A 17,036-nucleotide genomic window follows, 5' to 3' on the forward strand; every position below is an offset into this window, starting at 1 on the left:
TAACATGAAATTTGAAAGTTAACTTCTGGTCGAGATAAACACCTAAATATTTTACTTGGTGGTCACGTGACACGAGTTATCCGTCCATTGTAATTTCTTCTAAGTCTTGAGGGATATTTCCTTTTTTAAAGTAAATCACTTTTGATTTTTCGGGGTTAATTTTAATTTTCCATCCTTTAAACCAGGGTGAAATATATAAAAAACACAAAAATTCCAAAACAAACTGGAGAGAAATACTACAGACGATTTTATAAATTACTGCCAATTGCTTTTGAGTAAAAATAAAAACCCCAAAAAATATTTTTATTGTAGTACGTAGTAGTATCTAATGGTGTCCCATCACTTATGTGAGCCATTTTTTGCTCCGTTTTAAACAATTGTATTTTTATTAAATTAATATTTTAATATTTTGAGAAAATGTATGTTATGTAATAATTGTTACTAAATTTAAGTATGAAACACACCCACAAAAAATTTTTACATTTTTTTAAATTAGTTTTATTACAGTTTCCTTTTGTAAATCACAAGTGTCCCATCACTTTTGTGAGACACTGTATTTGTATAGTGGAAATAGAAGCCTGTTTACCTTAGGAAGTTCTCTATGAAGACGACGTTGCTTAGCAGGATAGGTTCCACACGTGCTGTGACATAATCAGTTAAACAGTTAATTAAAATTTTTGATTAAGATGTCAGTAACTGCACTTGTTTCTCTGTTCTGTGTTACGTCATTGTAAACATAACCCGGCGAAAGTCTTGTAATTTCTTTTTGCTTGCGAACAAAAGGCCAGATTGCAGTTATCTAAGCAAGACAGTAGGTATATGATTGGCAAGCAGTCGCCAAGAAGGCGGTAACCCTGGTGTGTGACGTCGCTGCAGCAGCTAGAGGAAAGGGAGGCTGCACCTGTGGCGGGAGTCACGTGTCTCTTCTATTGATTGATCCGGGCACCGAAGAGGCTTCCCGGCATTCCCTTCTACTTCCTTCCATGCTGTACGGGAACAGTTGCTGTAGTCATCGCTGCTGTCGTGCTTACCTATTCATTCAAAATGTGCGCTTGAGAAAAAAGGGGGATCATGAAAAGGCTGAAAGGGGTCCTCGACGGACTGCGGCCCAATTATCAAACACCGAAGGATAAGTCGGACCACCATACGACACTCGAGAATGCGCCAGACGCACCAAGCTCATCCGCTGACATCGACACAGTACAGGAGCAATTGCGGCCTGAACATTTCAAACTCGCTAAGGTAAACCCTTTATTTACACTTCTACTCTCATTCGTGCTTACCCCGCTTGATTCCTGAAAATGACTTCATGTTCCGTTGATAATATCCTTTACATTTTATACCTTCTGTGGTGAATAAATATAATTTTGCTTTCCCTTTGCCTCATATGTTGCAGTGTTTTGAATTATCAGCTGAGTGAAGTCTAGATTGCAGTTTAAAGATGCTGTATTTCGGGATTACAGAAAATATCTTGAGACCTTTACACTAAAACTTTGGCAACTTTAAATGTGATGAAACCTGTTTATTTTTACCGTACAAATAACATATTCCTGCGTATATTGTTATAGGTTGAGTTTAATTGATTATTTCTGCTTTTTAAGATCTCTGTTACCTTTACATGCTACATGCAACAGATAAGAACAAACGAATATATTTGAGGCAGTTAAATATTTAATTCCATATCATTTTCAGTTTTGAAAGTTAACATATCGTAGCAAATCGAAATGACATATATTTCAAGATCAATCCTTTAAAAAAAGATATAGGATCCTAGAAATGATTTATATCCATATGATTTTATCTCTACTCAATATTATGTATCACGAATTTAGATTTCAGTAATATCCTATTTGTCATGGACATAAAATTCAAAATATAATGCCAGCAGTAAATAAAATCAGATCACATTACCTTTTATGTGGTCATGATTTTCAATAATAAAAAGTCATTCAAAAATATTATATACACTCTCCTTTAAACTGAATGTTAAATACTTTATCAAAACACAATTAAAATATAAATGATCTTTAAAATATAGCAGCTAGTTATACTTTTTTCTTGATTGGTTTCCGAAATTTAGTTTAAAATCTTGTTTTAAAAATAATTACTTTTTGCTTTAATGTGTATAATGTTTTTTATTGAATATAATATTAGTTTTTAATAAAATGAGTTCTTGATAAAGGTAAAATTTTGAATCAAGTCTGAATTCTAGAACTATAAATTACACATGAAACTATTAATGTGAAGAACTCACAGCCATAAATGTTGAATTTCTGTGGCCAGCATTACTGAAGTAATTTACTGTACTGTCATATTATGCAGTAATCAAGTGCCAGATGTTTGGAAATAATATTAATTTAAAAAACAAAAGCCAGAAAGCAAAATGCTAGGTCTAATCATTGAGATCTTTTTTATCTTTTGCACCAAGTAATAGAACTGTTCTTTTTCAGACTTTGTATATACATGCACTTAAGAGGAAAAATTTTTATATTTACAAATGTTATTTAAATGTGTCAAATTTAGAAGTTATATAATATTGCATGCAACTTAGTTTGTAAAATGTCCTAACAAATAATATAAAATGATTGTAAAGCCTTTTGATATAAAGTCATTATGCATGAAATTTCATTTATAATTTTAAATAATGATAAAAATTTTATAAAGTATTTTTAAATATTTACTAGCATTAAGAAAACATACAAATGGAATTGACTGAATTTAAGGAAAAACAATATTATGACTATTTCTGACAAATAGCTTATTTTAAATACACAGAATATATATCTGAAATTTTCCTGTTTCTCATCAAAATTAATTAATCTGCCTTTTAGTTTCTAAGTACTTAAATTTATATTAAATGTTTCCTTAAAATGATATTTTTATATACTGTTCTTTGAAATTAAAATTATAAATGAGTTTCTTGTTATTCACCTATATAACATATTTTTATGTTCTTCAAAAGTTATGCATGATTTCTGATAGTAAACTGCTTATATATAATTTTGCAGTAAATAAGTTTAATTGTTAAAATCCTATGTATTTTGTCATCATGTAGTTTTTTTTTTTTTTTTTTTTTTTTAATTTTATCATACTACTAAGCAAGCACCAGTTTCATTCTCTGCTTTAAATGTATGAATTATGTTTTTCAACTTTTAACATGATGATGTTATGCTTACTGCTATCCATATTTATAATCTAATGAATTTCATTAGGGTTATTTATGATTGTTTTGTAGTGACTCAAGCTGTAAATCTCTTAAGGAATGCATATATTTTATACTGGTGTCGTACATTTTTACAATACACTTTTTTTTATACCTGCACAAAATATATTATGCTGAATTTAAATAAACAGGAATTCATTTTACGAGTTTATCATTTTGACACTAGAGTATTTTTTAAAAATTTTGGTTTTAAGTTAAATTCTAATATATTCATTAGTTTTTAAGAATTTGGTGGTAAAATTTTCATCAAGATTTAATTTTTTGGGTTACGTATATTTATTATATATATATATATCTATATTATGTAAAGTTACAGTTCTTTCATGCTTAGTAGTTTCAGGTAAGTACCCAAGTTTAAAAACATGCTGTGTTGATGAACGTCGGTTGTGTTAATTGAAGGTTTGTGACCAAGTCTCCTGAAAAATTTTGTATCACACCCTCTATATATAATATACTGAAGTACAGTTTTTCATTATATGTTAAATCTGTACAGAATGAGTCTTTAAATTTATAATTGTTTATTCTTGTGAAAACCTAGTCTTGTTGAATGTCATCTTCCAAGTCACATTTAACATTAATAAGTGATAAAATTAGAACTTTTTTTTGTTATCCACTAGTTTTTCTAGTCTTCTTCCGTCCTCTCTTAGAAAATATTAATTTGAAGATAATTTTTTAAATTTTATATTCTCTTCAGTTTGTTTTATTTTCAGATTAAAATTGTTGGTGATTTTTTTAAATAAAGTACATCATTAATCAAGTAAATTTGTAATATTGACTTTCCTTTTTTATGTAAATAGGAGAAAATATTTGTTACATCAAAGAAAGATAATATTGATAAAGAAACAATGTTGCTTCTAATATTTTCATGTATCTGCATAATGAATATGTGGTGGGTTTTAGATTCACATCATTAGTGAATGTTTTATTTTGTTCATTGACACCTTACAGTCAGCTGCATAAATGAGAAATGAAAGCATTCAAGAAGTTTCTTAAGAATCATCGTAATGTCAAACATCAGCTTAGAAGGAACTTTTCGAATGATGTAAGAAAGTCGTATGAATGATATGAATATTCTATGATCTATATTCTGTCTATGATTACTAGTGGTAGATGACATTTGAGAAATCAACAAATTTTTAATTCTCTCTATGTTGACCTGTATGACTTTATTAATGTAAAAAGAGATTAAATCTGTGTTTGGATAACCTCTGGTTGTTAGGGAAAGACATACCATTGTGCACTCCCACTTAGAAGAAAAAGAAGGATAAAGAACATTTTGGAATTCAGTAAACTAATTTTTCTCTAATCCAATCTAAACTGAATGATAATTAGTTAATGTGTTTAATATGAATGTAAATTGGTGTTTGAAGTTGTGTTTACTGGAAAAGGAAAATTACAAGTTGTGTAGTTTGTAAATATTAAATATTGCACAATTGGTACTGCATCCAAAAATAAACTACTGGTAATATGTTGAGGGTTGAACCTAGGATGCTAAGTTATTTTAACAAGCAACAACTAAACAAAAGTATATTTTACTTCAAACTATTGATATATTGAATGGCAACTGTATTCACCGGCTCACCAGTGGTCGAGCGGCAAGAGCCGCTAAAACACTGGTAGTTTTATGCAAGCTTGAATCCTGATAAATGGGCTGGCTGCATGGCCATTTTTGTGGTTTTCATCCATGGGTAGTATGGATACTAGCCAGTTTCCCTTAAAAAGTCCTCCATGGGGAATCCCTCCATTTCCATATAGTGCCAAATGGCAGAATAATAAATACAAAATAGTGTAATGATCAATCACATAAGATACCAAGAATGCAACAGCCAGACCTGGTCATAACAGCTGATTATGGTAAAAGCTATATGTATAGTTAATATTTGTGTTTTTCATTAATATTTTATATAAATAACAAAAGAAGAAGTTTTAGAGCGTGTATTCCGTTAATATTTTTGTTAATATTTACACTGGGGTGTAACCTAGGATTATATTAAAGGAAAATATTACATGTTATTATGAAATAACATTAATTTTTCTTAAATAGATTTTTAAAGATACAGCTGTAGTTAAATTTTGCTATGCTGTTAGATGACTTTAAACCTTTTTTTTTTAGTGTTTATTTAGAAAAGTCATACAGTTAAAAAAGTCATGGTGTAAGCTGTATGTGTATAAATGAATTCTTCATTTTAAAGTTCTTGTCAAATACGTGAAACACCTTATGTTTACCATGTGAGAAAATATTACTCCTTGTATATAGGAGGTAAGTAAATATTATTTTCAGTTTAATTTGTAGAAGTTGGGTTATCAGCAGCTTGGTCAAACAAAACTGTGTAAACACTAACTATAAAAGATGTGCACTGAGCCATCTTTTTTAAAGCAATAATTTTTAACAAATATTCATTTGGGTAAGACTTGATAAATCTGAGGAGAGGGTTGGAAATGTGTAGGATAAATTTTCTCTTTAACTAAAATATGTAAATATATTAAACTTTTATATTTATTTATTATAAAATGAAAATTTAGAATATTTTATTACTTTTTCTTTGTACATTCGTACAAATTGTCATATATTTGCGTGTGCATTAGAGTACCTAACAGCCTAATCCATAGTTTATGATCTGATTGTTTGAAAAATAGTTTGTTCACTGAAAAATCCTAAATTTATGTAAGATTATTCTTCATCTAAAAATGCGAATTCATTTTCACGAGCTTCATAAAATATTTTTTCAGTTTCTACAAAAATAAATCATGTTTTTTTTTCTTTAAAGTTTGTATCAACGGATGTTTTGCTTAATTCGAATGTAAACAATAAATCTACCATGGAGTTCATGATTCACTTTTAATCATTCTTGCGAATAGTATTTAGAAATCCTGAAGTGTAACCTTTTTATTAATGTCTTTTTCAAGAAAGAAAGCTTGTGCAAGAATTCAGAAGTGTAAACTGAAGATTTTAAATACTTGATTACTATTGATTTTAAATATTGATTTAATACTATTACATTGACGAATTTTTTTATCAATGATCAGATAAGATTACATCTTTGTATGAGAGTTAAACAATAATAAGTTTCTGAATGAAACGAAAGAAGAACGATGTAAAAAGGAAAGGAATTCATCACAAGTATAGTAAATTGTTAAATAAGCAATTGTTACTTGAAAGCCCAACATTGTAGACTGTATGATGAACGTGTTTGACGGTTCTCATTTCTATTTGTGAGTTTTAATGTTTTTGTAGGTTAAAATACATGAAGAAATCAATCCAGTTGTGTATGTCTTTGGCACCATGCCAAAAACACGAATCTCCATTTTCTCTATCTTTAAGTATGCATTCCTTAGATTATTTTTATTGCTTAAAGACATATTTTTTGAAAAATACATAGGTCTAAGAAAACTGTTGTGTAGAAGCTGTAATTATTACTATTATTTTTTTCTAAATTTGGACTTCCTGATTATCCGCTCTCACTTCGCAAAAAGTCGTTAATTCATTGGCTATTTTTTGAATTAGCAAGAAACATTTGTTTGGCCATCTTTGCGATTCCTACGTTCTGTTCATTAATATTAATAAAAGAGCATTTAACAAGAAACAAAAAAATTATGAGAAAAAAGCAAAAATCTGTATAGCATTTATTTTATTATTTACATTTATTTTAGCCTGTGACTACTATTTAGCGACGACAGCTAAATTTAAAAGCTCGTAAATCTGCATTCACTCAAACTCTAATTAGATGGTACTCGCGTACGTGGGTTCTTAATTGTCGTGTATGTTGCTATGTGAATACGAAAATATTTTATAAATATACCTTTTGTAGTATATGATATTATTATGACAAATTGTGTTCTGCCACTTATAAATGGAATATTTTCATGATATATAGCACTAATCATCTAAACTTTTTGCACTGTTAAATTATTAGAGTCACTGTATTGCAGTTCTTTCTTCCGTAATGATGAAGTAATATTACTGTCTTCAAATTGGCTTCTTGATATAGTCTAATAATCTCTTTCTGAATCAAAATCAATGTCGTAAGTTACTACTATCCCGCGATAAGAATGTTTTATTTTGGCTCTTTCATTTTCATTAAAGACTGCTTAACTGCATTTCTCCGTTTAATGAAAGAAATCTTATTTTACAGAAAAACGAAATTAGGATCATTTCCGTTATAGAACATTATACTTCAAACAATTTTCTGTGAAAGGATATACATGCCAACGTTTATACGTACGGGTATATGTGCCCATGATGTTAGTCCTTTGCACCCGAGAAGTGACTCTCGCTCACCATGTGATTTGATGCCCTAACTCGAGAGGTGACTCATCACTCACCATCTGATTTGATGCTGCAACTCGAGAGGTGAATCTCACTCACCATGTGATTTGAGATTTGATGCCACAACTCGAGATGTGACTCTCACTCACCATGTGATTTGATGCTGCAGCTCGAGAGGTGACTCTTGCTCACTACTTGGTTTGATGCGGAAACTCGACTATTGACGGCAATAACTGTTTACGTTCAGTTTCGTTGAAGCGGATTCCTGCGCTCATTCTGTATAATCTTATGAAGGGTAAAATGCTACCCCTTTAGAGGGAGACAAGATTTTCTTATCTGAAATCTTAACTTTTCTAATCTATCACAAAATCTGTTCTCAGAAAAATGAACCTGGAAAAAAGCATCAAACGACATATTATTGTAACACTTGCCCCAAGAAGCCGGTCATGCATCTTGGTAATTGTTACTTGAAATATCATATGCAGAAAAATAACAGAGACTAATATTTAAGAAATTATCTTTATAAAGGTGAAAAGATATAAAATGTAAACATTTTATACATTAATTTGTGTGTGCAATGATTTGAAGTTACTGGTAAGAAATGCGTCAAAAAGGCTGCGAAGCGCCTCGAGTTGCTGGTGCGCGCATGGAAAAGGCAACGAGAGCAAATGGTTAAATGCATCGTTCTTATCTCTGTCAAGAGTGTACTTATTTTGAAAACTTAATATTATCAAGAAGAAGTTTTAGAGCGTGTATTTCGTTTCTTTCCTTGTTTGTGAAAAAAAAAAAATGCCTAAGAGGTTTATTTCTTTGTATAGAAAGATTTATCACATGTGCAAGTAGAAGCGAATGGGACATCAGAATTTCAAAGTTGGTCGTATAGTCTAAATGAATTAGTGTCGAAAGTATGTTTTTCTCTCTAGAAGTATCCAATTAGCTCATATGTAGAAATGGTGTTTGGCTCATGTTCCTTCAAGAGTAGCACAAGTAGGTATAGGAACTGTGGACTTAGGAACCTAACCAGATTCAAACGGCGACCAAATCCTAATAAGATGATTTCCAAATTTGACTTGTCAGCAATTTTAAAGGTGGGAGTACGATTTGACTAAGGTTCCCGGCCGATGCATCCACCGTCATGTTTGGACAGGCTTTACTTTTCGATCGCTTCTTGTAGTTATCGATGAATCTTTTCGCTCTTAAGGTCTTGAGGCGAGTCATTACAAACATCAGGATCGCAGTAAGTCTCCGTCTTATCAGAAGAGCTATTTGCCATATTTCTAAATTTAGACTGTTCATCTGAGGATGTTATCTCCAAAGGATACAAATGCTTGATTGGTCACAAAACTTCTCCTTGCTTAGTCTTGATCTCTACTAATCGTGCATGTCCATCCCGAGATTTGAAAAACCTCGGTTACTTTCGCCAATAGCCAAACTGTCGGTTCTTATAATCATCGGACACTAAAACTATATCTTCTATTTTCAGAGGTTGGGAGGTTTTTTAACATGTTCATAATTTTGCCTTAACTGTCCTAGATATTCGATTCGAAATCTTTTACGTAGATCTTGTAAACGTTTTTGTCGGTAAATAAGCCTTTTGTTTAAAGATTTTGCATCTATGTTATCCAAACCAGGAGCTCCAATTTGTTGAATCTCATGAAGAAACATGGAAGGTGTGATCGGAGATAAATCTTCAACATCTTCTGAGACATACGTCAGTGGACGACTGTTCATTATTGCTTCACCAGTCGCACAAAATTGTTATCATTTCTTCATGATTGAGAGATGATAGTCCTAAATATGTGATGTTAATACTAAACATTCTAAAAATAAACTTAAAAGGCTTACCTTTTCTGAAGACCTTCTTCCTCTTTCTAATTCAAGGTGGATGTGCTGGAATATTTAATTAATTGTAGATAATCACTTTTCATTCCAAAAGAAGGCACTTTTATAATATATGTTTAATTTAAAAATTATATTTATAACACAGAAGAGAAGAATTACATCTTTCATTCAAACGTCCATTACTAGTTCTGTTTATATTTTGGCTGCGCGCATGCGCAAATCATGTGGTGGCTGGTAAGAGTTTTGAAGGCGAGTTTCAACAATGATCATAATCATCATCTCTTTCTTAAACCCTAGTTTCAGTATCTCCTTTTATAGATTCTGACAACAACTAAGCTCAACATGTTATCACTGTGAACATTTGAAAGTCTTCCAGTTTGCGTTTCGTTTCGTTTTCGCAATCTTAGAAAGGCCGATAGTAGTCTGTATTTTGTTATTCATATTTATCCATGCCTTCCTGGTTGGTATCGTGGTTAGCAGTGATGTCTGCCAAATGGATGGGCCTGTGGCCTGGGATCGAATTCCGGAGGTTTGGCTTAAATCTTGGATCCTTCCTTCGAAATTGTGACAGGATTCGACTAAGTCCGTACCTGTCACCTACAAGGCTTCCAAGAGTCATGCCGCGCGCTCTTCGCCGTGGTAAAATTTGCGCATTTGTTCCGGGTGGTATGCGTAATGGCAAACGGCACATTGAGTTGATCAATGTTAAACGAATTTCGCTTACTGCGCATGCCTAGAATAAAATTTGATGAAATTTTAAAAGAAGACAAATACGGTATATGGTTGATATTGTGTTATGTGGGCGCAAACAGTTTGGGTTTTTAAAACTTGTTAGGTTGTAAATTGCTTCATTATTTAGAATGTAAATATCGATTGTAAACTACGCAAATTTTCGTGTAAGATGGATTACAAAACAGAAAACATTACAAGATGAATCAGCTGAATACTTATTTATTATACTTCTGAGGAATAAAAGCAATTGGGTATTTACCATACGTCCATTCGTATATACCTTAACAAATTAAGGAATAAATCCAGTTTAAATTACTGTATTAAAGTCAAGTAACTGATATTAAATGTAATGTTTATGAACAAAATATACCAAAGTGAAATGAAATAGAAACACATGCAATAACCACACACAAATTTCCGTAGTATTGCAATTGTAAACAGTAAAACCAACATGACTAACAAGCTTGTGTAGGGTTGCTTCTGCTTTTTAGTTGCTAGTATTTCCTCCCAGGCCAACGGTACACCATTGAACATGCGCAGTAAGCGAAATTCGTTAACATCGATCAACTCAATGTGCGGTTTGCCATTACGCTTCCGGCATCCCTGTGACGCTTAAACAATTTTAAGTATTTGTTGTATTTGCATTTCATCTAATTATTTAGTAAAACTCATCACGCAGTATGGAAACAGAATGATCATGATTAAGGATTTGCTAAATATATATAGACCTTACAAATGGTGTACAGATTTCTACCACAACACATGCAGTATTTATGTACTGAAAGCGTATGCTATTTGGGCTTACAGGATACCAATGAATATCACTAATGTTGCCATGTTTTTAAAATATTAGATTGATAGCTTTCGTGGAAACTACGTGTAACTTAATCATCATACATTTATTAAAACAGTGGTCTCAAACCTAATTTGAATGAGTGCCGAATGCACGATCTAAAAACAGTTGACGGGTCGCAGTTTTTTTAAACAAAATGAAAATTTTAATTAAAAAAATAAAAAAAATATTTTAATAAATTATAAATTTGGCTTACTAAATATTTTTAGAACATACATAAACAATAATAATCATAATATCGTAAAGGGGAAAAAGTTCAAATTTATATTCCTTTTCTATCTGAATTATAAAAGTTTGATATCTGCAGAACGTTTTCGTTGGTAATTTCGTTTTGCAGACACTTTGTGATTCATGTGTATTGACAACTAAATGTTAAATTTAATGGTCATTTATTTCAAATAATTCTAACGTGTTTAATTAATTGTTAAATAACTTAAAACTTTAATTAATTGTTAAATAATTTAAACTGAAAGTAAAGAAATTAATTAAACTGAAAGTAAACAATTTTCCAAATTATGGCCAATGATCAAACTATGGCTCAGAGAAAATCTTCTAAGTGGGACAAAACTTGAGAGTAAATAATGACAATTCTAGTCTCTTTCTCTTATTTTAAACTAAAAATAAAGAAATTTTGAAAACCTTCCAAGCAAGATAGAATTCGGCAATAAATAATGATGACCTAAGCTAGTGCTCTTAATTACTAAATTTTTCTTCGACGCTTAAAGAAAAATACACACGTTTGTAAATAATTATAAACTTCTAAGATTGTAAGACGCTCATCGGTCAATCCGGCTATTTTCTCAATTATTTTCAACTGTGTGTGTGGGGGGGATATGAAGAAACCTTCACATATAAATGTATTCACCAACAAAGGGATTACTTTTTGTGCAAAAATTCGTAACTGAGTTTATTTTTTGACAAGTACGAATAAAAGTTAATGAAATCTATATCTTCAAATGTTTGGATATGATTTGTATCACACTGTGAATTAATTAGCTATTATTATAAATTTTGTAGCACGTTATTCATGTTCATTTTTAATGGTAATGAAAATATTGTAAACGCAGACTTGAAATAAGTAAAATTAAAAAATCTTCGCAAAAAATCCGTTACTGAAATGCGCACAAGATTGTTTGGGTGTTGCCAGCTCTTCTGTCTTTAGTGGAAGACTGCTGGGTTTTCGTTTCTTCTCCCAGTGTGCTCGTAGGTCGCCCAATCTAATCTCAGAGTTTTTAATTTTTAGCCTCTAATGAGGAAAATATTTTTCAGCAATAAATGAAATTTATTGAGTTGATGAAACTTAAATTGTGCAAATTTCTTTCGCTCACCCATTGTGATTTTTAGCATAATTTTTTCTATTAAAGTTAATTTGATCTTGAATTGTCTTAATTTACTGTGAACATTTGTAGAACTCTGTTTGAAGATTTAACCGATGTTTAATCAGTTAGTAATTTTTTTTAAATTTTACTTTACATAAGTATATGGTAAATGAGTTTGGTTTATGTGGACTCTGTTTTAAAAGTCCTGACTCCCACAGAAATTCCAAAAATGCACTTCTATCCGCATAAATACACCCGTGAACAAAAGACTCGTTAACAACTCCAACATCGTACTTTTTAATACTAAATTTACTTTACACACAATCTATAATACGCGACTGAAATCTTGCCGCCACGTCTCTAAGTTTCATCGTCAAAAGGGTTGCCATGCAAACAGCATCGTCCACCAAACCATCACACAGCACGGAATCGCGCCAAAAACCAGCCTAGAACACATATCGCCACATTTGATGATCTTAGGGCGCATATAAGAAAAGAGCCCCCTTTTAAATCTATTTTACAATCCGTTTTGGGAAAAGGAGTCCTTTATTCTGTGCGTATCTACAAACTTCGCGAAAAAAAAAAAAAAAAAAAAAAGATTCGGGAACTGTCAGAATGGATATTTCCATTGAAATATGATACCTGAAATTTTTCGCGGCTGCAATACTTCTTTTACTTCGTTTCGTACAAGGAAGTAAAAATAACAGTCCATTTTTTCAAGTATGTTCTCGTTGCTAACTTGTTTTTTAAATTCTTTATTACTGCTGTTCGGATCACTACCATCGCCCCCCATTCCAATCACCAAATCTCTTCAGTGTCCCCCCACCGATAAGCAGTGATGTCTATATTATCAAACTCTGATTTTGGACTACATATTTATTCGTTCAGTGATATTATATTATTTGTTTAATGCTTAGATAACAAACCTTTTTCTTGAAACATCCCTTTTTAAGACTAGTTTTCTTCAGCTCCCTATATTTTCTATATAATATGCAGCACACACCGTAATCATACATAATGCAAATAGTTGCTCATAAATAACTTCAAAATAAGTAAAAGGTAAAAAGAGTCAAGAAATTTTGATTTGGTAACAGCTTTTACTTTGGAATATTTTTCTTTTTAAATTCTGACTTTTAAATTAGCACACCCATGTGTTTTGAATAAGACCGGTACTTGAATTTCTCCTTCAACGCATTTGTGGCAGTTTAACCGTAACTGGATTTTTGGACTCCTATTTACTTTATAATCAGTCTAAAGGGGCAATTTGCCGAGAAGGACTATTAATTTCGTTTTGGCATTTTGCGTTGATTCACTATAAACCTAAATTCACTTTTCAAATTCTTGCCACCAAATATTAAAGCCCTGTATTATATTTAAAGAAATTAAATAATGAAGAATCTGCATACATGTCCATATTTTGTCGCAATGTGATAAAACAACGGTACCTAGAGCCATCAAATTTTGAATAACGTTGTTTCCACCCGAATATGGCCATCTGGAAGCCCGAATTTGGAATTTGTTTTATTATCTATTTCATATTTTGTGAAACTTTAACGAATTTTTGATTAACAAACTCAACGATTTCAAAGCGAGCAATAGCAATACTGTACGAAAGAAGAAAACACATTTTTATCTCCAGCGCACGAGACTATGTATCAGAAATTCTAAAGATTTGCTCATTTTAAAATTATTTTGCGATATTGCTGTTGAATTGAATTTTATGGTTTAAGTGCAAATAACATGATATTTAATAAATAAAGTAACACACAAAACATTAAAAAAAGTACCTTTGTGCGTAATACAAAATCTGAAAACTTTCAGATTTTTTTTTCATATTGGTACTGTCTTCTGTTACGATTAAAAAAAGAAAGAAATCAGTCAACCCTTTGCGGCACAGTGTGTCCGGTGTGGACACACCTAAAAATTTCCTTCTGTACGCACAGAAAAATTGAATGAAAAAGGATTTATAGGTTACTACAGGTTACTCTGAACCTTCTTTATTTATAGTAGATGGCAGTTCAACACAAACCAGTCCATATATTTTAGCTATGTTTAGTTTTTTTAAGACCCTCATTTTTCAAAGAAATCCTTCAGATTTTTTTAGGGTATAAAAGGACTTGTTTCAAAAGAAATTATGTTATTTTTTTGATTGTATGCTAATCTCCTTATTCTATATTAGTTTTAAATTTTTACCTTGAAATATTCCCTGAAATCAAACGGCGAACCCTAGCTGTGCCCAGACCGGGCTCACCGATAATCTAGGATAATTGAGAGTCCGTATTCTTTGTTTCTCCGCATCTCATCGGTCAGTTCATTGACAACAATGCTCGTTTCAGCACTCTTTTCGAAGCTCTATTCAATCAGTGTGCTATGTTGGGCACACCCATAGAATTAAAAGATAAGTGCTATCTTCACAAAACTTTACTTGTGTACTCCTCTAGGCCTAATTAGACTGCCTTCCTTTTTTTTTTTTAATCAAAGCTCTGACTTTAAAAGGTAGCGTGCCGGAAAGGTGTTGGTGTATTTAATTATGGCAAAGCACACTAGGGCTATCTGCCTAAGGGGAGGGATGCCTTCGTGGAGGACTTTTTAAGGGAAACTGGCTCGTCACGGTTAAATCTCATCATATATAAAAAAAGTGCTATTGCAAACCAGTTATTCAATGTGATCGAGCTTTTCCTGCTTTTATTTCGCTAAAATGAGCCACACTTAATTAAATATATTTTAAATATAATCAAAATATTTAATGTAATTAATATAGTGAAATACGATAATTTAATAGAATTAAGTAATTAATTTAAATGTAATTAAAATGTCACAAAATAGAATTAAAATTATATTTTGTTTCCCGTTGTTAAGAATTAGCATTTTCTTTTAGATTTTCAGAATTCTTTCCTTCCACTTTTACGATATTTTAGCTACCCGCTTCCGTGATTTTACTTTTTCTTTACGTTTGCCGTTTTCTGCTTTATTCTTCAACTACTTCGCTTCATTGCTACGAGCTTTACGTGGTACGCCCTGCTGACGCCTCCTCCTCTTTAATATGTATAGAATCGGTCAAGCGCTGGAGCGTTTTCTTCTTCGTAATTTCTGCGCTGTCACAATTCAGAATTGACGAAGAAGTTTAAAAATTTGAATTGGCTTTCAAAAATAGTGTTTGACTGTCCTCCAAAAAGTTGCTTTATAGAAATTATAGTTCAGTTTACATCCCAGATCATATTTTATAAATAAATTAGAGCCGAAATTTGATTAATATATAACTCAGAGTGAAAGAAAAAAGTACGATAAAATCGTTTTATTTGTAAAGAAGGATGTATGAAAATTGTTCTGTTCTATTCACGGAAGTTACGTTTTTCCTATATATATTTCTTTTAATTAATGTAAATATGGAAAGGAAATATTATTGAAAGAATAAATTGAATTTATTATATGTAAATGTAAAATTTAAGTATGTAAATCAAAATTTTAATTTTCATTTACAATAGACCCTTCATTCTTTAGTTAAATTTGGTTACTTTTTCTTCCCATAATAAAAATAATGACTTAATCGCTCTAAATTGCGTCGTGTCAAAGTTAGTCAATGTCTAATGATTCTTGCATCGAATCTTGTTAACCATTGAGGATAAATCTGCACTGAAACAAAATCATTCTATATCAGACGGGAAGTTAAACACATAGCATTCCTGCAGTTTCGAGAATGTGTTGCCGTTTTGTCTTTATTTCATGAAATATATTGTCAAAGTGATGTGAAAATGACATAAATGGGATCAAAAGCGAGTGTTTTGGAACTCTGCGCGGTACTTTCGTATTATACCGTCGACTGGCCTAGAAGCGTGATTTAGGGCCAATAATGGATAACTACTTGCTTCAGAATTCGGCAGTAACGAATGCCGATTGGCTACCGTTGCCGAAATTTCCGCCAACGGACGTTGGGATAATACGTAAGCACCCTTAAATTTTGTAGTGGTATAATCTATGTAATAGGATGGTATAATCTTTTTCTTTTTGAATTACAAATTTTAAGCTTATGTATATATGTGTAAGAGAGAAAGAGAGAGATTGAATTGAATTATAGTTGAATCAGGCATTCTTGTCAAAATTCTCACATTGATTTTAATTTAGTTTAGACTGGCTAATAGTTTTCTCTTTTATTAACAAAACTTTAACTTCAAGTCTCAAGAAAGCCCGCTTGAGTGAGTTCTATATTGCGTAACATTTGACAGCTGTTTCGTTTTCTGTTTATATTCTCTCTTACTTATCTATAATTTATAGCAATTTTTATGAATTCTATAATTTTGCTCACAGCTCTACTCAGTGTACTTGACGTGTTAATTTATTATTTACAAAAAAGAATAAAAATAATATATATATTTTTTTTTTACTTTCAAAAAAAAAATTCTATTTTGTACTTTTACAAAAATATGTATCAGAATATTTTTCACTATGCATTTCAATTTTTAGAAATATTTTAATTATTAACATTACATCTTACGCCAGTCGTTGAGCTAAACACTGCAACTTATTTCTTATGTTGAACTAAAGCGAATTCATACTTCACTTGAACTTAATGGATTCCTAATTCAGGAAATTCGATGTTTTTCCCTCTTTCATTTTTACTTCTCCATATTTTATTGTTACAACAGAAGCATTTTCTTATTATTTTTATTGAGTTTAATCAGTTTAAAATTCATTGTTTTTCTAAAATCATTACCTAATGCATTTTGCCTTTGCTACTATGTAGGTGAATATGTTTTTTCATTTCAAAGCATCTGTTACTCTTATGCTATGAATTTTAAGAAC

At 31.2% G+C, this 17,036-nt stretch overlaps 1 protein-coding gene across 1 annotated transcript in view; it reads left to right on the forward strand.

Annotated features, from left to right (window-relative positions):
- The first annotated feature begins 943 nt into the window (after positions 1 to 943).
- LOC118195587 (syntaxin-binding protein 5-like) overlaps positions 944 to 17,036 on the forward strand; it is a 331,030-nt gene continuing 314,937 nt past the window's right edge. Inside the window, exon 1 of the mRNA XM_085813670.1 lies at positions 944 to 1,242. Within this exon, the coding sequence (XP_085669796.1) occupies positions 1,072 to 1,242 (171 nt within the window). The 5' untranslated portion in view covers positions 944 to 1,071. The remainder of the gene's footprint in view (positions 1,243 to 17,036) is intronic.

This window comes from Stegodyphus dumicola, chromosome 3 (assembly GCF_044657685.1).
Source record: "Stegodyphus dumicola isolate Sdum_Otavi_A_Nest chromosome 3, ASM4465768v1".
Taxonomy (NCBI): Eukaryota; Metazoa; Arthropoda; class Arachnida; order Araneae; family Eresidae; genus Stegodyphus; species Stegodyphus dumicola.